This window comes from Anser brachyrhynchus (assembly GCF_964034855.1).
Source record: "Anser brachyrhynchus genome assembly, chromosome: 3".
In the NCBI taxonomy this organism is placed as follows: domain Eukaryota; kingdom Metazoa; phylum Chordata; class Aves; order Anseriformes; family Anatidae; genus Anser; species Anser brachyrhynchus.
The window spans coordinates 7,431,986-7,451,829 of NC_137696.1; the positions used below are offsets into that span (position 1 = coordinate 7,431,986).

At 38.7% G+C, this 19,844-nt stretch overlaps 2 protein-coding genes across 9 annotated transcripts in view; one reads left to right on the forward strand and one right to left on the reverse strand.

Annotated features, from left to right (window-relative positions):
• The window catches only part of PAPOLG (poly(A) polymerase gamma), a gene marked incomplete at its 3' end in the record, with an annotated part of 40,501 nt that extends 25,105 nt beyond the window's left edge, over nucleotides 1-15,396 (reverse strand). For 4 of the 7 annotated variants that reach the window (XR_013949542.1, XM_080587880.1, XM_080587883.1 and 1 more), the window contains exons 1-19: nucleotides 15,258-15,396; nucleotides 13,293-13,457; nucleotides 13,159-13,225; nucleotides 12,454-12,535; nucleotides 12,261-12,370; nucleotides 10,114-10,167; nucleotides 8,946-9,057; nucleotides 8,246-8,335; nucleotides 7,560-7,698; nucleotides 7,333-7,405; nucleotides 7,130-7,250; nucleotides 6,752-6,836; nucleotides 6,309-6,362; nucleotides 4,554-4,673; nucleotides 4,143-4,252; nucleotides 1,539-1,660; nucleotides 1,286-1,452; nucleotides 317-423; nucleotides 17-240 (exon numbers count right to left, since the gene is read on the reverse strand). Coding sequence is in view for 6 of the 7 variants with exons in the window: in XM_080587880.1 (XP_080444006.1) it covers nucleotides 17-240; nucleotides 317-423; nucleotides 1,286-1,452; nucleotides 1,539-1,660; nucleotides 4,143-4,252; nucleotides 4,554-4,673; nucleotides 6,309-6,362; nucleotides 6,752-6,836; nucleotides 7,130-7,250; nucleotides 7,333-7,405; nucleotides 7,560-7,698; nucleotides 8,246-8,335; nucleotides 8,946-9,057; nucleotides 10,114-10,167; nucleotides 12,261-12,370; nucleotides 12,454-12,535; nucleotides 13,159-13,225; nucleotides 13,293-13,457; nucleotides 15,258-15,274 (2,019 nt within the window). Of the gene's footprint in view, nucleotides 1-16; nucleotides 241-316; nucleotides 424-1,285; nucleotides 1,453-1,538; nucleotides 1,661-4,142; nucleotides 4,253-4,553; nucleotides 4,674-6,308; nucleotides 6,363-6,751; nucleotides 6,837-7,129; nucleotides 7,251-7,332; nucleotides 7,406-7,555; nucleotides 7,699-8,245; nucleotides 8,336-8,945; nucleotides 9,058-10,113; nucleotides 10,168-12,260; nucleotides 12,371-12,453; nucleotides 12,536-13,158; nucleotides 13,226-13,292; nucleotides 13,458-13,984; nucleotides 14,799-14,830; nucleotides 15,137-15,257 lie in introns of those variants that run through there. The other 3 variants (XM_080587882.1, XM_080587881.1, XM_080587884.1) reach the window with 3 other exon arrangements.
• Nucleotides 15,397-15,517: 121 nt separating this feature from the next.
• The window catches only part of BCL11A (BCL11 transcription factor A), a 141,375-nt gene continuing 137,048 nt past the window's right edge, over nucleotides 15,518-19,844 (forward strand). Inside the window, exon 1 of one of the 2 annotated variants that reach the window (XM_080587871.1) lies at nucleotides 15,518-17,308. The gene's annotated coding sequence lies outside the window, so the exon portion shown is untranslated. The remainder of the gene's footprint in view (nucleotides 17,309-19,844) is intronic. The other variant, XM_080587873.1, reaches the window with a different exon arrangement.

Here is a 19,844-nt window from a genome sequence, read left to right on the forward strand (position 1 = left end):
AGCCCTGCTTCCCTACCTTTTCTCTGTCTTTTGGTCTCTTAGGGTATTCTTCTGAGGTAGGTGAATGAGGTCGTTTAGGTACAGTACTCTTTAAATTTGTAATTTGAGTTCCACTTGGTTCATGCTGTCCTTGGACAAAATGTGTCCTAAGTCGAGAAATCGTGTTATGTTCTATTACTGCAGGAACAGTGCAGCCAGCTGGAGGTCCTGATGGTCTTACTGCAACTGCAGCCTCCATTTCTGTAGGAGACATCAAGCTTTTAGAGCTCAGCCATGAAGTTACAGACCGCATTCTACCTACTGCTTGAACACATACTTGAACCAATAACTGGAATGGAGATTTCCTTAGACACTGGTGGCACAGCTACGTGATTCATCTCCTCTCTGTTGTTAGCACCACTAGTTCTCTGAATCACAGCACTTCTGTAAAAGTCAGATTTTACACTGTTTAAGTTAGAAAATGCTATCCCAATAGTGTATGTCAGTTCCAGGAAGTTCACACACACAGAATGGTCTTCCTTCTTAGCTCCTTGTCACAGCTCCACTAAACAGCACAGACACTCACTGGCAATCTAGCATGAGATCACTTTGCAGACTGCAGATTTAAACTCAAGTATTTTCTTCAGCGAGTCTCCATATACTGATACTGCCTTCCAACCTAGTATATGCAGCGCTCCTTGCTGCTTTTAATGGATGTCTGCTCTATCCACAAGTACCCCTGATTTTTATTTTTGCACATTACAGCACATGATACTACTGGGCTATTACTCTCAAGATTACACATTCCCATGTGAAGTAGCTTATGAACAAAGACTTCCCAGGAAAGTGACATACACTTTTATTGCCAAAGTTATTACGCAGTTCCATTAAGTCAGCAACAGCTCTGGCATTTCTGTGATCAAGATCAGTGTGTTATTAAAACTTAACATTGCTTGGCATTAACCATACTTCATGTATGTTAAAAAGAACAGTTACCTGCACATAAAATACTCCAGCTTCTGAACTGCACACTAACCTAAGGTTATTTATGCTCAAGGCCATACCATGTCTCTGGTACCAAGTTCTCCTTTGTTTCTACACATTCATGTAGATCAACTAATTTTTCAAGGATTTCTTTAGCCCATCCCCCAAGACCCACAAAGGAGGACCTAGTTTCATTCCCAAAGCCTTTACAGCACCCCACATACTTCCAATCTACATAGACTCAAACAAGAAATCCTAGACCTCATGCACATTGCAAGTCAGTTAACAGCAGCATCTTCAGTTTTAAGGTTATGGTGCTAACCTTTCCATCTCTGCTGTAGAAGTGTCCAATTTAGATATCCTATTTAATGAAGGGGAATTACGTGGTGTTCTGGAGTCCGTGTCTCTGGAACTGTCCAAGCTTCCATCCGAAGAGGCCCTTTTACACTGAAGCCCACTAGCATTTTGACTAGTATCTGGCATGCTTTGCTGAAACAACAGCTTAGAAAATTAAGTCTTCAAATAATTAGTAAGCAAGAAAAAATATGTCTAGAAGAGACAAGTTTTTATTATACCTTCTTTCTTTTCTGTAAGGTTTCTGGAGGCAGAAAATAATGGAGATGCTTTCTCTTCACATGAGCCGCCTCAATCTTCATACCTTCCTTTAGCATGTTGATGTTGTTAGCCTGCCTGTAAACTAACATGAAATTTACTGTTGTAGCTTAAATACTTAATGCAAACATTTCCATTATCAAAGCTACATATAATTTCTTTAGAAACATCAAGCTTTTAAGTCTGTTCTGCTCAAATGAAGAGCAAGAAGCTTCTAGTCTAACTGCATATAAAGTGTGACCTAAGCATTCCACATACAGTCTCAAGATGAACATGGGCTGAGCTGCTACTTCCCATCCAATACTGATCAGATACAAAAATACAGATTTGAACATAAATAGCTGTTACATACTCAGTAATAGCGGTGGTTTGCTAACTGTGCAGCTGACATCTGAGCTGATTTTAACTTATAGATAATACTCACTAGCCATTCTGGTTAAGAACTAAGAAAAGATCTAGTTGACTTTCTGAAACAACCCCACTGTGCACAGCTCAGAGACCAAACCCCTTAGTCAAGATTCAGGCTGGTTTGTCTGATATTTATGGTGGCAATTGTTTCTTTGACATAGCAGTTCAGTAACACCACATAACCTCTCAGTAGCTCAGGTGTTAGAATTCTATCTACTGAAGAAAATGAAGATTGGATTTTTAGGGACATCTGACTTAACAGAATCACAGCAATTTAAGCAAGTTTTCCTTAACTGCCTACAAACAGCCTTTTATGCATGTTAGTGTTATACTAGCACAGCAATTATTAAGGAATTAAGTCGCATTTAGACAAGCTTATCTAACAGTCCTATCATGAGCAGAACTACAAAGTCAGCTTACTAATAGAGTAGGAATCAAAGTAAGGACATAGCCACGAGGTGGCTTAAAGTATTTCTAAAGGAGAAATAAGAGTGAATAAGGCACAAATGAATATTTACAACGATATGAACTACTGTTTCAAAGTAAATCCAATCATGTTCTCAGGCAAAAGGGAGCTGAATTAAGAAAAGGCTCACTGCTTGGAAGGCTTACGACCTTAGGCCCAACAACTTCAAGTTAACCTTTGTCCTCTAAAGGCACTCTCAGAGAAAAGGCATGTGATGAAATCTTTCTTGCTCACAACTGGTCACTCCCAAATTTGCCAGAAGGACCTCACACCTCCCAAGAAATACCTTTTCTGTTCAGTCTAATCCAAACCCTCTGTCAGAGGAAGCGTGCTATCAGCTGTGCTTTACTAGATTTACTAAACGAAGAGCACAGCTACCTCAATTGAGTTCTTACATAGAAATAAAACAGTAAATCTTAGTTCTAGCCTGGCTCTTGGTAGTATATAAGCCTTGTTAATATTTGCCACAATGTTGAAACATTGCAAAATGCCTGAAGCAATAAATTAAGGTATAACAGTGCATCATATCTAGTGGGTTATCTATACAGATGTTTGTTTCCTACAAGTCTGAGGAAGCTGTCGCACTTGGCTTGACATTCAGACAAGAGTTTTGTTAGTCTTCCATGCCTTTCATATCAGAAAGCATGAGCCAGAAAGGTGGTCAGGTTTTACTTCATTTTTAAGTGGAGAACTGAGCAAGACAACACAGCCCATGCTGGTACTATGGATAAGTTCTCCATGAGTGCAAACAAATGCTTAAGGGAGTCCACTGTTTAAAATTCTTTGTTCTAACACACTTGTCACTTCAGAAAAGCAACCTGACTCTTATTTATGACAGCTAGTCATGGGCCTGACAGTATACATGCATTTCTGAAAGGCACGTAAACAGTCAGGTTGGGAGTGAGAAAATAGACGATGGCAGAGTAAGAGATACGATTTTAAGTGAGTCCTCCCTCTACAACCCCTTTATTCTAGCATTACCTGACAACAATTACAATAATACTTTTTCCTACACGTACCAAAAAGCAGAAATGGAAGATGAACATGAAGACTTACATGCAAGACTGCCCGTAATTACAGTGCGGCAACTCACTGACTTAAAGTTCTACCGATTATCATACACAAACTTATTTCAGAAAAATACAGTGAACTAACAAGTTGTTTTAGAACCTGCTACCGTTAACTCTCGCTTTCTGCCACCAACTTCGACACATGTAGCTATTCCCAGTAAGCAAACATCTACAGGCTCCTCATTTGACTGTCTATTTCACAAAATGCAGTTCCTTCAAGAAGGTGTTCAGTATGATCTGCACAACTATTTCACCTGACTATATTCATGCTTACTATGTGCCTATATCAAAAGGGACATCTTTGCTCATCCGCTAGAACAGTGGAAGTGTTGGGTTTACACTAGCCATGCCTCTTTCTTGTTAAATATTGCAGTCCAGCCCTGCTTCCATTGTATTTGCTATCCATTCTTTCTGTGTACTCTGAAAGATCTCCTCACTTGGTGTGAATGCAGCACACACTCGCGCCAAGAAGGACTTCACTGAAGTGTCAGAACAGGAAGGCGTTATTCTCTACATTGTTCTCTAGATAATAGAGGGAAACATTTCACTTAATGAAGCAACTTTTCCAGTAGAATCAACACCAAACAATACGAGACTAGAGCAAAACAAAAATATAGGCTTACCTGTATCTGTGAATGACTGTATATCGTATGTTAAATCAATGTTAACACTTTCTGCACTTTCCACTTTCCTAAATATGATTCCAAGAAACCACATTGACACATAGCCACCCCTAAAAAAGACAGGTTCACAAATTTGTCAGATTATGCAGATACCACGCATTTGAATACCCAAAAGCCTCCAGAAAGAATTGGGCAACAGTTTAACTGTACACAGCAATATTAGAGTCAGCACATACATAAGCTCTGAATACTGCTCTCAGAAGTTCTCCCTTTAAAAAGATCCTACGTGTCCAGAACCTCCTGTCCACAGAACAGTAGGTATATAACTGAACATGTTTATATTAATCTCAGGTTATCTAACAAGTTAAATACATTTGCCCAGTTGTATTTAAGTAGAGTAACAAAACTCACTGTTTACGGTGTTCTTGGTTGCCAGGGAAAGACTGGGGATTTACATGTGCAATATTTATAAACTCATTTCTCTCCAGGTTTCCAACCAGCACACGAATTTTAGATTCAACAAGGCCAACCCTAAGAACAAGAAGTATTTGCTTGTTTTTACTGTATTCCCCACAGTAGTTATATGCCTTTTATGTAATGCTAATACAAAAATGCTAACCAAAGAGCAAGTTTCATTCATTTTAATAGACAGATTTTATACCACACACTGCAGCTTGAGATTGTTCCAGTAACATTTGAGCTTTAGAGTTTCTAAAGACTGAGTTACCTAAGTTATCTAATTGGTTCTCATCTTCATCATGGATTATATGTTTAATCTGAATTGTGAGAGTACAAGTAGCATATCCCTGCAACTCCAGCTGCATTTCAAAGTAGAAAAAAACAAAGATCATGGGAAATACAGGAAAAAACCCAAGGACAACTGCTTGATCACAGCTGGGTGAAGATGCAATTCTCCTTACACACTGATCAGGAGTTTACTATTCTCCAACCAGAACTGAACTGAAAACGTAGTTCCTTTAACAGCAAATATTCTGGTCACCTTAGCTTCATTACAAATTTACCAAGCTATAAGAACCATGATGAAGGCTTTTCATTTCAAGGAAGTACTGCCATTTTAGCTAACAACACAGATAACTTTAAAAGCAGTTAAAAGTCTGTAGGTTATTCAGAACTATTTTACACATGTAAACAAGAGGTGTGCTGTCTACTTTCAAATCCATCCAAGAGTTGGTGAATTAAATGTGGTCTTATGACATAAACTATCTTCTGCTTTTTAGTTCTCACAGCTGTACAACCAAGCCCCATTTGCTTCCACTTCTGTCATTACAAAAGTCAGCTCCTACTGGAGTCAGAACTTTCCTCATCTTTGTGAGGTGCATGAAAAACTTTGTTCTACTAGAAATATTTAAATTCTTTAGCTTTAAGCCATATGCCTGTAAATCCTTGTTGCACACCTGATTGACTAACATCAAGCTATAGGTGATACAATTTAAATGAACAGATCAGAAAGCTCAGAAGAGATTATCTTTAACACAGAATATCATTGCAAAGCTAAGAACAAAATGCACATTACAGTAACTGAATTCCTTACTACTTCCCCTTGCTTTAGCATTCATACAATTATTCAGCACATTCACATAGATTGAACAAGTTATATCGGCATATCTCCCCTGAGACAGTTACAAACATCTCATCATAAGCAGTGAATTCCTTTAATTACAACTGAGGTTGTTCTCAGTTTTGTAAAACTGATCACCAATTCAGCAATTAACCTATACACTATTGGCCATACTAAAGTGCCAATTTATTTTCAGCACTAAACAGAAGAGGTAAGAGCACTAACAACTTAAAACTCAGTAAATATTGTTTATCAGCATTCAGATGATCTGCACTGAGTGCAAGGTTTCTCTCAGATATAACAGCCTGGTTTCACTTCACTGGAGAAAAGTAGACCCTGAAATTAGCTGACTATCTAGCTAGAGCAACTCAGCACCAAGTACAATTTTGTTCCAAATTAGATATTATATCCAAGAAACAAGTTATAAAACCAAGTCTTTCCAGGCTACAGAGTGGGGTGTATGCACAAGACAATTCATTAATATGCAGGAAGGAATATTAAAGCTTCAGTAATGTGTGATACATAAATTATACACATATTGAAGGTACGTGCTCAAAAAAAGTTTGAAGACTTTGGTACAGTCTTACCATTCTAAGTGATGCTCTTCAGTATAGGTACTAGCAGTCAGTACAATATAATGTCTAGAAGAAAACGGAAATATAATAGCTCAGGATGTTATTCCTTTAAGCAAAGCCAAAGTTGCCTTAAATATCTAGAACATAACTTCTACTAAAGACAGACTATGTCCTGTATTCAGCACAGTATTAACTGAAGAAAAATAGAGTGTATCTTTTAGAATCACATTCTGCAACATTCAAAATGCTGCAGTTCATTTTCTTCCTCAAAGACAGTAAATGGCATAACAGTTTCCTGCATCTCCCCTGCACTCATCATTATCAAAATCTAAATCTACTTAATTTTTCAGAAAAATAAATATTAACACCATCTCCTATTTAGGCAAAGTTAGATCTCACTATGCCGATCAGTACACAAACCATTCCGAGTTCAGAAAAACAGATCGCATACATACTTGTACTTCTGAAAGAAGTTTGGTGGCTCAAGGAGCTTTGGCCAGTCTAACTTTCCTTGAAGAATCTCATTTGTTACTGCGAGACCTATAGTTGATGTTGAAAAAAACAATTACTTCTTTGGATTTATTTAAAAATATCACTGCACAATATAAACTCTGCAAGATAAGTTCTGAACACTAAGAAGAGAAAGCATGAGTTCACTTGACACAGTGCAGATGTGCTATGATCTGTAGTAAAACTGGTCCATGTTGCTTACAAGTGGCCTATTTCTCAGAGATCCATTATGCCTAATGGAGCAGGACACCTCAGAGAATATAACCAATGCAGTTTCACATAGCAAGCACACTTCAGTTAATAAACACAGAAAGCTATATTACCATGTTTGAACTCCTCTACCATTACAGCTCGTGTTGATGTAGATACATTGTATGTAGAGTTCTGCTGTGGATAGGCTGGGGTGATGATAGGCATTACATGATATCTGTCTGCTGGGTTGACCTACAACATTTAAACAGTTCTGCTTAGCATCAGTTTAACCTAGAAGAAAGTTTAAAGGCTCCTGAATTTAATGTCTACATACCCTAGGGTCCCATACTGGTAAGTTAAGATTACTCTCTTCAGGTTGTTTCAGCAAAACGGGATTTGGCCATTCCCTATAAAAGATAAGCCATTAACTAATAACTGTATTTTAAGACTCAGTCATATAATTCAGACTAGGACTCAATGTTGAAACACATTTTTAAAGAACTAGCCTTAAGTGTTACTACTCTATACAGATTAAAATTGTCACAAAACTATAGCTCTTACCATTTTGAGAAAACCAAGAAGAACTTGTTCACAAGAGTAGACGCCAATGCATTTGGATAGAGTTGACATGTTCTTGCTACTAGCATTGCCCAGGAAACTCCACCAAGAAATCCCAGCATATTGGAGTAAATACCACGTCCTGGAATGGATACTCCATAGTTAGTATTCTTTCAAAAACCCTCATCCTTCAAATGTACACCACTGACTTCCCAAGCTGTAAGTTACTTATGGTACACTTCAGCCTCTTGGGAGTCAAGTATTTTTGCAGCAGGATGAAACCAAAAATGTTGGCCTTTACAGTGATGGAGAAGAATCATTTCCCAAAATACTGCTACTCTGAAATCTACCTGTACTGCTACAGCTGTTGCTTTGCCCCAACTTCCCTTCAGAGAAAAGTTCTGCCATTGTTTTAGCACTTGCCACAGCTACATTCCCATATGGTATTTCCCTATTCAATAGATACCAAGCTTTTATGGCTTAACTCAGCATTTTTATCATTTGCAGTCACGTTCCTAATAAGCAACACAGCACCTTTAGATTTAAAACAAGTTAAGCAGTTAAGCCTATTAACCAGACATCTAAAGAACTATCCAAAACTGAAGTACCTCCAATAGTCTTAGAAACTTGTTTTTCATCATGAAATGCCTCTGAAATGTTTAAAGATCATGAACAATGACATTACTCACGTTTTGCCCACAGTTTAATTGCACGGAGCGTGAGCCGGAAGTTCTCTTGATTTGGCACTAGATGTAGTATTTCATCAGTAACTCTGCAGCCTGTAAAAAAGGTTTAAGTATAAAGGTTTGCTGCAACATGTACAAGCCAGTTTTATGCTATACTGGACCAATAGTTTACAATTTAACATTCAAATCTACAAAAACTACTTTGGATGACTTGTTTTGCATTACCTTGATTACCCATTATACTCAGTATTATCTCCAGTAACTGATGTACTCAACCACTTTCGCATAGTTCAGGCTACAGCCAACACATTTTAATAAGGCCTTTCTTCATGGATTCTGAAAACTAGATTTCTTCCAACAGCCAGGCACGATTACAACAGCTGGTGTTAAACCAAGAGCAAATTCAGATTTGAATATTCTAAATACCTTTATTTCTGAATTACAACACTCCCTTCTCTATCAAGTTCTCCACTTATTCACCAAAGAGAGTTCTGTGGTAAACTGCAACAACACACACCCTGATGAAAGGAATGGGAAATACATGCCTATCTAATCACTACTCACAGAAACATTAAATGTCCCCTCCTCAGGTCTTAAGTATACAAAAGACTGGTTGTGCATCTTGTGCAGAAAGTTGGATTGTGTAATATGCGTTCTACATCAGCTTTAGTAACATTCTTTTTAAATGTGTAAACATGCTTACCATTTAAGCTCCGTATGCATCTTATATCCAGGCTTCTTAGACTGGAGTCATCTCTTAGATCAAGATTATCAGAAATAGTTTGCACAGACAGTCTTGCGAACACAAGATCAATCTTAGAGCAAAGAAGTACCAAGCATGAGTTAGAATGCCATACTTTGCAAACAACCTGCTAGCGGGAGAGAACAAGTACTATCTACAAAAGGGGTGAACATCCATATTTAGAATCACATGGCACAGGTACATCTCCAAAGACTAACCCAAAAATTCAATTGCTAGGAGTTCCATATTTTTATTTACAAAACCTACAGTGTATCATCCTTCTTTTTAAACCAATAGAAAACCTTTTTTAATGTTGAAAAGACACTCTAAACTTACAACTCCCATTAGAAAAGGAAGTTGCATCTTAACTCCATAACTAAGCTTAAATTCACTCACCTCAACTACAGCAACAAGCTTTTCCTTTATGTGGTAAGCCCTTTTGATCCTGAAGTGTTTTTTCAGTACAGTCTGAGGTAAGAAAATTATCCTGACAATGTCTTTACATGATAAAGACCACAAAAAGGCTGCTGAGTGTCTTCACAGCACTACCAAGCAGTAACTTGCTTGGATACTACAACCCACAGCTGTTTATTCATTGGAGAAGACTTATTCAAGATGCAAGGATTCCTACAGCTGAAAAGCCTAGGCAGGAATCAAATGAGTACTTTTCTTCTTATCACATTTGTTTCATGATTGCTTCCTTTCTGATTTGCAACAAAATATTTTGTCTGCCCACAACTCACACAGTGAAACACACTATATGCAGCCCTTTGTAGAAAGTGAGCTTGGCATAGCCAAGAAGAATTAGCAAAGATTTTGCCTTTATTCCTAGTCTGCACAATCCTTGTGAAATAAATACTATTCAAGTAGGCTACCTTAGTCTATAGCACAGCTTTAGAAAAAGATGTCCCTGATGTTCCCATGTGTGCCAGGCTTCCTAGGGACTTAGCCTCCCATAAACTCCAATTCCACTGCAGTCTTATTCTGGGTTGTGTAAGGTTGTTCAATTACAGCTTCTTAAACACTTTAAGGTACCAAAAACCTTCTAAGATTCCCATGGACCTGCAACTGCTAAATTATACCATTGCAAAGCAAGAAAAATAAACCATGCTTAAAATGAAATTCTTACCTCAATGCCATCAAACTCAAACTTGACAACTGGTACGTAGGCATCTTCTACTGCCTGTAGAGGAGAGGATAACTACATGAAAATGCCTTTTTGCTACTTTCACATTTCCCCTAGACTACAATAAAATACAAAACTTACACTGCGAAGCTATACAATATAAAGACTGAGTTGCTTCTGAATCAACAAAACTATATAAAGATGCAGGTAGCATAGTACACATATGGTATCAATACAAGCTTTAAAAAGTAGTTTAGCCTCATTAGCTATACAAACAAAGTCCTTCACTGTGTCTGCCAGAAGACTAGGCTAGGGGAACACTTCTCCAGTCCTGTAGTTTAGCCAGAGGGAAGACTATACTGTGTAGTTTGCCTCCCAAACTTGAAACAGGAGGCCATCAATACATCAGGACTTCTTTCCTATCTGTGAAGACTGGCCTGAATTGAATCAAACCATTACATTTTCCCAAGAAAAGTCTGCATGTTCTATACATATTGAAAAGCTTACACCTCAAATTTCTCCCTTTTGTTTTTTTAATGGCAGTCAGGAATGAACAAATACAGCCCTCAATCTTCGCGTGAACACAGGACTGTTACACTTTCCAGCTCAGGTTTCTAGAAGGAACTGCTAAAGGATAACCATTCCAAGTGCTGACTGCCTGGTCCTACAGGAACAAAGCCTTTCTCCCCTATGCTTAGACTCAGACTGCATGCAGTTATTAAATGCAGCAGCCCTATCTGACTATTAGGGATAAGCAATTCAGGCATCCTGAAACTGGAGCAATTAACTTGAAAGCAAGTCTAATAAAATATTCCACACCTTCTTTAATTCTAATGTAAAAAAAAAAAAAGAGCATCTGACATCCTGAAGGGAAAGTATCAGGGCAAAGCAGACTAGCCTCTGTTCAACAAGAGGCCACGTGACTGCAGGACTGCAGCAGAGGCCAGAAACTAGCATTAGAGCACAACTTGTTAAGCTAAGGAAGAAAGTAACTGCCTCTATCCACTGCACCTTTACTGAAGGGTTCACACACATCTCTTCTCAGACTAATTACCTCAAGATGCTTCAAAGTCTCATCACAGCTCTCAAAGAAACATGGACTCATTGGAGATAGTGCCAGGAATCACCCACACATTGAGTGAAGCACTAGCAGAAGGTGAGAGGATGTCAAAGAGATTTAACTCTGGCAACAATGAATGCTAAATGGCTGTTCTAGTAGTCCCCGTAATATTACTTCCTAGATATTTTAAAGCAAACAGCCATCTTGAAAAAGGAAGGGTTTTTACAGCTTGCTGTGAAATGTCATGGTACTGTGATCAAACATCACAGTTCATCTTGATTAGTCATACAAACAAGCCTGAACATTGTCTATCTCCTGTAGAAGATGCACAGCAAGGCATCGAGCCTTCTCTAGACACTTGAGATACTACTCCACTAGAGCCCTGAAGGTTTATCTTATCTTCTTTTTTCCTCAAAAGGAAAAAGGGTATTATCCCTGTTTACGGAGCAAAAGTTGAGTGGTCAGGAGTTCAGTTTTACATGCAAGACAGACACGAAACATCCTGAAGGTGATTTTACAAAGCAGATAAACTTAACAGGAGCCATGCAGTGAACATACAATATTACATAAAGCTGTCAGTATGCATCACTAATGCTAAGGCTCAAGCTGAGAACCAAGAACAGGACTAGAGACAAACAACTTAGAGGTTCTGAAGTATATCCAGATGAACTCCATGGCACATGTACCAATAGAGGACTTTGTATGTCACATTCATCTGCCTTAATTTTCAGACTGCCCCTTCTTCCTGCATGTATGCAATAACTTCATTTCTGAGCCCCTTACTATATCTAAAATTCAAGCAAAGCTCTTATAGGGACAGAGCCTCATTTTTTGCTACAGCTGACTCATTCCCAAACCATGGGTAGGGTAGAAGACAAGTGTACCACAAAGATTCCTATGATGTATAGTCATCAGGAAGAGGAACCAAAAGTTTGACTTCAACATTTTCATACGACAGAAAATATTTTAAAAAGGGGTCAGAATGTTTTTTATTTTCTTTGGCTTGTAAGACATTCATTACTAATGGGAATTGTGAACATGAATGTTCTTATTTGTAGAAGTCAGTGTATGAAGGAGAGAACTTGCTTACTCTTAGATTTTTTATTTCTTCTTGATGTTTTAGTTTTTCAAAGAGTGACTGAAAGAAATCCGATCTTTCCACATGTCTAGGCGCAACACAAAGAGCATCTATGTCAGCACCTGCAGAGAGATTTCATTTCTGCTGTTATTGTTGGCAGTCACTTTCAAACATTAGAACTATGACCAGATAACTAAAGCTCTACCTTTGGTGTGTACTCCAAGCCTGTAAGAACCAAATGTAAATATTTTGCCACCAACATTTGCTACAACTGAAGGGGGAAGATTCTGTGGGTAGAAAAAGAGTTTACTTTAGAATATGATATATATTGACCTATGTGCAAGTTTAATTAACACAAATCACTTAGAAAGATTGAAGCACACTCCTTAAACATGTTTTCTCACTCCCACACTGACTTGTTAGTCTAACAGACTTGTTTCCTAAAGTGAGCCCTTGCTACTCAAGAAACTATGAGCAACACATCAGTCCTTTCATTAATTTACACAAACTATGACCTATTATTAGACTTCCCTGCAGATGTACATAAATTAACAGAATTCAGGAGCTACACAATAGGCAAGTCTAGCATAAGTTTAAATTAGATGAGTCTGTAAGCTGTTTGGGGCATAATCAGTGACCATTTACCATCAGACCCCACAATAAATTTTCATCTTTGTTAACTGCTACAGTCAATTGATACAGCCACTTAAATTTATGCACTGCCCCAAAGACTTCATGAACCAGGTATGAAAAATCTTTCATACCATATTTCAGTGGCAGTTACTACAGTCCTACTTGATACTTAAGAGGAAAGTTAAAAGTTGAACTTCAGCATAAGTGCTAGTGGTATGGCCTTAAAAAGAAGTAAAAAGACCTCAGCTCTTTTGATAAGATTATAAAAAATCCTTACCTTGCTCTCACCAAGTTCTGAAATCCATTCTTTGACCAAGTTATTCAGTTTACCAAGAACAACCAGCCTGTAAAGAAAACTCGCATTAAATTTGTCCTCAGAATTGAAAGATTAACAAATTAGTTTTATTATACCTGTGATTCAGTTCTTCTTCATCTTCAAATACCCCAAATGGCTCCATTGCTTCAACTAGCTTCTGAGTATGAATATAATCTATATCCTTAGGAGGAGCCAAGCTAATTGGAGAGGTAATTCCATAGTGCCTTTGAGGCTGGTTCTGCAGCATAGAGGTAGAGGCACTGTGGAAGAAAATAAAATAGTCAAGACTCCACAAAAGCATAAAAAACCTAGTTGGGTAACACTCTTCAGCTTACACATTTCCAAATCAATTTTTTCTTTTACCTATCATTGACATAAATGAGAAGAAAATACTGCTTCTAAGCCACTTGTACTACAACTTCAGCTAAGTTGGTCAAGAAATGCTTAAAACATCAAGGTATCTGAACCATTGTGGTTGGAATAGGATTAGGAAAGACTTGCAAGACAATTTCAATAGCTGATTTTAAAAAGGCATAAAAATGTGGATTTTTAATTTCTAAATGCTGCCTTCATTCCTTCACTGAAGAAGGACAGAGTACTCTCTCTGCATAGCCTTATCCAAATACAGATGTAGCTTTTAGTTACCTTGGTTTTCCGTTCCCCCCCGTATCTTTTTTTCCACACTAAGTTTCTACCACTACATTTTTTAAACTAAAATAGAAAGTTTTGTCAGTTTCCATTTTGAAAGTAATAGTACTGATATTTACTATTTTCTTTCTTACAATACCTTTCTCATAAGAAATACAAGAAAGCCTATGTTTCCTCCATGATTTGGAGTACATTACAGCCAAGTTAAGACACCTGCAGCAGCTTTCCAGCATGCAGAAGGCCACCACCTGACTTTCATACCCCATCCTTGCTACAGAGATCAACATAAAACTCAGTATCATTCAAATATATCGAATGTTCTGAATACCAAATTCTTTCAGTCTATAGTAGAAACTTTTCAGCTACACAATGCTGCAAGTTTAACCTCAGTTTAAAAGTTGAGGGGAAACAGCATTTGGAAAGTTTCATTGAAGAGTGATTTAAGCCCAAGAGCATTTTTTTCTTCTTCTGGAAGTTGTTTTAGTTTTCTCTCTCAACTGTACTGGACTGACAGACGCGTACGAAGGGATCTTCAGAGAAAGTAGAATACACGGCATACTATCTACTCATCTGTAAGCCTTCTGCTTCAGTGAAAAAACTGTTGTAGTTTAAGATGCCCCCAGCTGTTGCTCTGTCTACCACAGGGAACTACTCCAACATCTTTCTGTTCATATAGACCCTAATTTTGCACAAGAAGATAACTTAAACTAATCTGCTCCAGGTTTTATCACTTATATGTAACTTCAGAAAGCTACAGACTGTTCTCCTGCATACTCTGGAAGACAGGAGATAAATTCACGTTATTGCAGTTCAAAGAGCTGTGCGAGCACTTCAACTCAGCAGGCCAACCAGTCCTCAGCTCTTACTACACCTCGCTACTTCAGGAGTGGATCCCCAGGCACTCCTGCTCCCAACTACTAACAGCACAGGACTAAAAAAACCTTTTTTTTATCAAAAAAAGTCACTAAATGACACCAGTACACACCCTAACAGGACTGCTCAAGCACCAGAAGACCCTGTTGCACTGCCTCAGGCAAAAAAGAAACCCTGCAGACACCTGTAGGCAAGTTAAAGCACCCTGACAAGTTAAAGTACACAGACACTCAGAGAAAGCCACTCTCCAAAGTTAAGCTGGACACACAGCACAAGACCAACATAAATGCTTCAGGGGTGGCAGGCAGCCACTAGATTATAACAACAAACCCCTGAGAACCTCACACAGACCCACACCAAACCAGGGCTCTCCAACACCCAGAATCAAAAACACCTGCAGTTGTTTGGTTTTTTTACCAAAAAAAAAATAAAAAACTTTAACCCGTGCAGCCCCTCCGCGCGCCCCAGCTCTTTATTCCCGTTATTTAAGGAGCTCTCCCCCGAGGGCAGCGCTCCCCAGCGGCCGCCACCTCACCCACCCGCCCGTCTCCTTCATGGCGCCCGCCCCGCGCCCCGTGCTCCCCTCTCCCTTCTAGCCCGCGGGCTGCCGCCATCTTCCCGACAGCCCCCGCGGCGCCCGCCCACCGGGGGCGGTGTGGGAGGGGAGCGCTCTCGGGGGCGGGGCTTGGTGCCGGCCACGCCCCCTCCGTGACGGCTCCGCGCCCCCTGGCGGCGGTTGGGGGCCGTTGGTGGCGCGCGGCAGAGGCGTTGCTGCCCCCCCCCCCCCCCCCCCCTCCGCCGCGTAAAACTTGGGGAAATTCTCATTTTTGTGGCACGGTTCTGAAAGCCCCCTTCGGAGAGAAGAGTTCTTGAAAAGCCAGAGCTGCCCCTGGTGCTTGTTTGTTCTCAGTAAGTGTTGGAGGGACAGCTCAGGCTTGCCCCCGCTCATCGCTTTTCTCTCAAGTGAAAATGCCGTCAGGCTGACAGAAAAACGTCTTTCCTCAGAGCTCGGTTACTGCACCCACATCTTCCCTCAGAGCTCGGTTACTGCACCCCTCCCTGGTTTTGGAAGGGTCTCAGGGTTTGTTCAGGGTAAAGAGTCACCAAATGTTAAAGAGTGATCAAAACTTAAGCTGCTATTGGGACGATTTAACTTACACTGGGAGGATTTAATATGCGTCATCACTAACAGAGGCAACAGATAGCTGTGGATACAGGAGGTAACTTTATTGCAGTGTATTATTTTGGACCAAAGCAGTCTGTTAGGCTGTCTAGTATAAACTGGGTATTGAAGCAACAAAAATGGCCCTGAGAGGATTCTCCCGCACCATGGTATTTGAGGGGCATTTCCCCACTCACATTTTTGAGCTCGTATAAAGTTAACTTTTCAAAAACATTATTTTATTTTTAACTAAATATTTGGAAAAAGATTACTTTCAAACACCTTTGATGTATTGTCATATCAGAGCCGTTCTCTGAGATTAGCAAACCCAGCATTTCTGTACTTTACAGGATCACCTGCAGTGCCTTTGGTGAAGTAAAACACCTTTTGTCTTTTAAAATGCTTTCAAGAAATACAAACTAATCTTTTGACATGAAGTTTTCACAAACTAACAAAAGTTTGGTATTCAGACACGAAGGTAAATTCACCAGAAGAGCCTTACCTACCCTACTCAAATAACTTCCTGCTCTGAAATGTTAAAACCTGATTTGTTTCTATAGGGATTTTTGAATATTTGCATGGCAGTACTTGCACTGACATTTCAGTCTTCGAAAATCAGATGCTTCTGAAAGAAGTTGCCCCGGTAAAGCAAAAAATAAATTTCCAAGCAAATTACTTAGTTTTTTTTTTTTTTCCTAGTCCCACCCTTTTTATTCTCAGACACATTCAGAGATTTATTGGGGTTTTCTTGAACATTTCACGTTCCTCATAACATCACTGTTGTCCCAGGATCTGGAAAACTATTGTTTGTGTGCTGCCTTCTGTTCTTTACACTCCAGCTGACAGCGTCTGTGTAAGGAAAACACCTGTCTTTATTTTATTATTTTTTTCTGAGTATAGATGGCTAATTAGCCAATCTCCTTTTTATCTGTTTCTGCTTCCTGCTTTTAGTAGTGCAATGGTAGCTGCGTTTGCCTACTGATGGAGGGGTATTAAGGGAGAGGGGACCTCTTTCATAAATCACCTGCAACACTTAACAGGTCACCAAGCACACAAGTTTTTCCTCACATGCAACAGAGAAGCAGCAATTGTAATGTTAAACACAAATGGAGGCTAATCAAGCTTAACTTGATTGCTTAAATCATGTATGCTGTGAAAGAGGAAGGATGCTTGGTGCCTGAGAAGCAAAAGCTATTAAAGACAGGTGAAGTGTAATGGTCAGCTTGTAATTTTTTATAGTAGTTAAAGCTGGAGAAAAAAAGTAATATACTGTTTGTGGAAAAGAGTAGTTGTAAGGTGCTGTAAGAGCAATAGTTTAATAATGATTTTATTATTTTCATTGAGTTTATGAAGTTTGGTATCTAGTATTGTCTTTTAAAAGATATTTGAGGGACAGAACTGAGGAAATAGGTTGGAGGTGACTGCCTTGTGAGTATTCCTTTATAGAAAACAAAGCATTTCTGTTTTTTACTAGCTGTTTATGTAAAATTATTTCAAATATGTAACTCTTGTGTTGTACCTACTTAGTTTCTGCGATGTCACTTGAAGCAGCAAGTGAAGCCTTTTATCTTTTTAGGTTCTGTAAAACTTGTGTAGAGTTTGTTTTAAGACGTTTTTCTCTGTTATGTGTCTTCTAATAACTTTTAAATATTTTTGGGATGGAGTCTAGGCTATAGAAATGCTTGATAACCATTTAAGTAGTTTTAGTATGGTATTATTTTTTTTTTATTTTTTTCCTGTATAGAATATGTTTCTATTTCTATGAGTGATCCAAATCGTATATTGGAGAAATAAAGTCTATTTTTGTAAAGTGGTGTAGGGTGTTTTTTTGTTGTATTTTCTTCTTTTTTAATTGTTGATTTGTTTTAAAAGAGTAGAACTTCTTTACAGCATAAATAAGGCTGTGCTTGAGCATTCCCAGTCTGTTGGAGGTTGTTACTGACTTTGTGGAGGTATATATTATAAATATAAATGTATGGACAGTGCACTTTCATGTCTTCTAATCCGTATATTTTGTATTTTCATCTTATTTGTTAAGTCAACAGCGGTGTTTCATGTCTTAAAAACCACTTACAGGAGACTACATGCTTGTTAGGCTTCTAAAATTTAATAGTCTAAATTTTTATGTCTGGTGAAAAAAAGCTACAGGCTTAGTATAGGTTTTGCTGTTACAGCTTCCTATTTGTTTTCCACTCATATCCATTCATATATTCAGTGGCTGCTTATATATTCAATTGGGCATACTTGTTTCTAAGTGTCCTTTTTAATTGGAAAGGGGCAATCTTGTCACTTTTCCTTTACAAATAATTTTTGTTTATTCGAAGTGTGCTTAAGTAGCTTTTTACTCACCACGCGTGCAGCTTATGTAAGTTAAAGTCCTTGCTGTGTTAACTTTGGCTAGATAAGTCAGGCCAGCTGTCCTATTACGCAGTCAGAAACACTGAGATAAGTAGAGGAGAGAGAATAGATTCAAAGGATGGAGGTGGATGAAGTGTTTTTCTAGTATTCCCAAGTGAAATTTGGTACCTTACACAGATAAGATTCTTTCCATTTAAACTATACCCTCATAAAGTAAGTCCATAAAAACTGGTTTAATCAAGGTTGTTATGACTTTTCTCCTTTCTGAAGAGTCCACTGCCAAGCTGGTGTTGAGCCAAGGCAGTCTCCTAACTGTCTGGGAGTGTGAGGGCTCCTGAATGCTGCTTCTGGTGCAAGGGAGGAAGCAGGACCACAATTTGGCTGTGGAAGTGGAGATGTGGGATGATAGCAGTCTAGATTTAGTTCAGCTTATAGTGCTTCCTCAGGGGGTAGCGTGCCCCCCAAAACGTATCCTTCTTCAGTATTTCAGATGACTTAAGAAAAGCTATTATTCTCCCTACAAGCTAGTTAGTGTTCCAGTTGTAGGGAGGTAGCTTGGAGGCTTACCTTTTGGGGGGACAGTACAACTATTAACTTTATAGGCTTGACTTTTATCCGTAGAGTGATGTATGTTAATACTGCCATGGTCAAATATTGTGACTCAAATGTTACAGGGTGAACTCTCTGTATCTTTTGGGTATGTGAAGGGTTGTCCATGCTCAGATCACCTTACAACCTAAGTGCCATCTGTCAGCTGACGTACTGGTAGTGTTGGTTGTATGCATTTGTCTGGAGATGGTTCTTGTACTAAATGAGATGTCTCTGAGGAGCTGGTGTTCATGAGGGAGAGCGCAGCTAGAGTCATGTGGCAATGGTATCAAGCACTGTGCCTGTGTGAATGGAAAACTTGGAATGTTTTACTGTTATTTCCTCGTCGTGTAGCTCTTTATCAGATGAATTATGTGTGTTGCAATCCATAAAAAGACATCTTTGTTCAGAAATATTTATCTATATGCTATATATTTTATTTGACAAGTTAATTTATGATTTTTCCTACATTTGAATGTTCTGATGTGTTAATGATTGAAGGAGAATGAGAGTTAAAACCTTTGGTATATGCACAAAAATTTATATACCGACAACTGTACCCAAACCTTTCTGCTGCAACATACAAAATTGGACTGAAAGGTGAAACTGCTATGGAGGAAATATGTGATATTAAAACATTACCCACAGAACTGAGAATAATTTATCAGGCCAAGATTTTATTCAAACTTTGGATTTCTCTTACAAATGAGGAAGATGTTATCTGTGTAATGTACCATATTTCACTAAGGAAAGATTTTTGTCAGCAATAATTTGTATGTATACATTTAGGTCCTGATGAATATCAGCTGAAAATAACACAATTCAATTCTGGAAAGCTGTCTTCTAACAAATGTTCTTAAGGTTTACCGTCTATCACATTATGTGGGAAGATGTATGGGAAGAGATAATGTGGAACAATAGGAGGCAGGATTGCTGAAAACAGATTTCAGATATATGGATTCAAAAAAGTGGTGGTCGAAGGGTTTTTTCCCCCTCTTTCATAAACTTCAAGAACTTA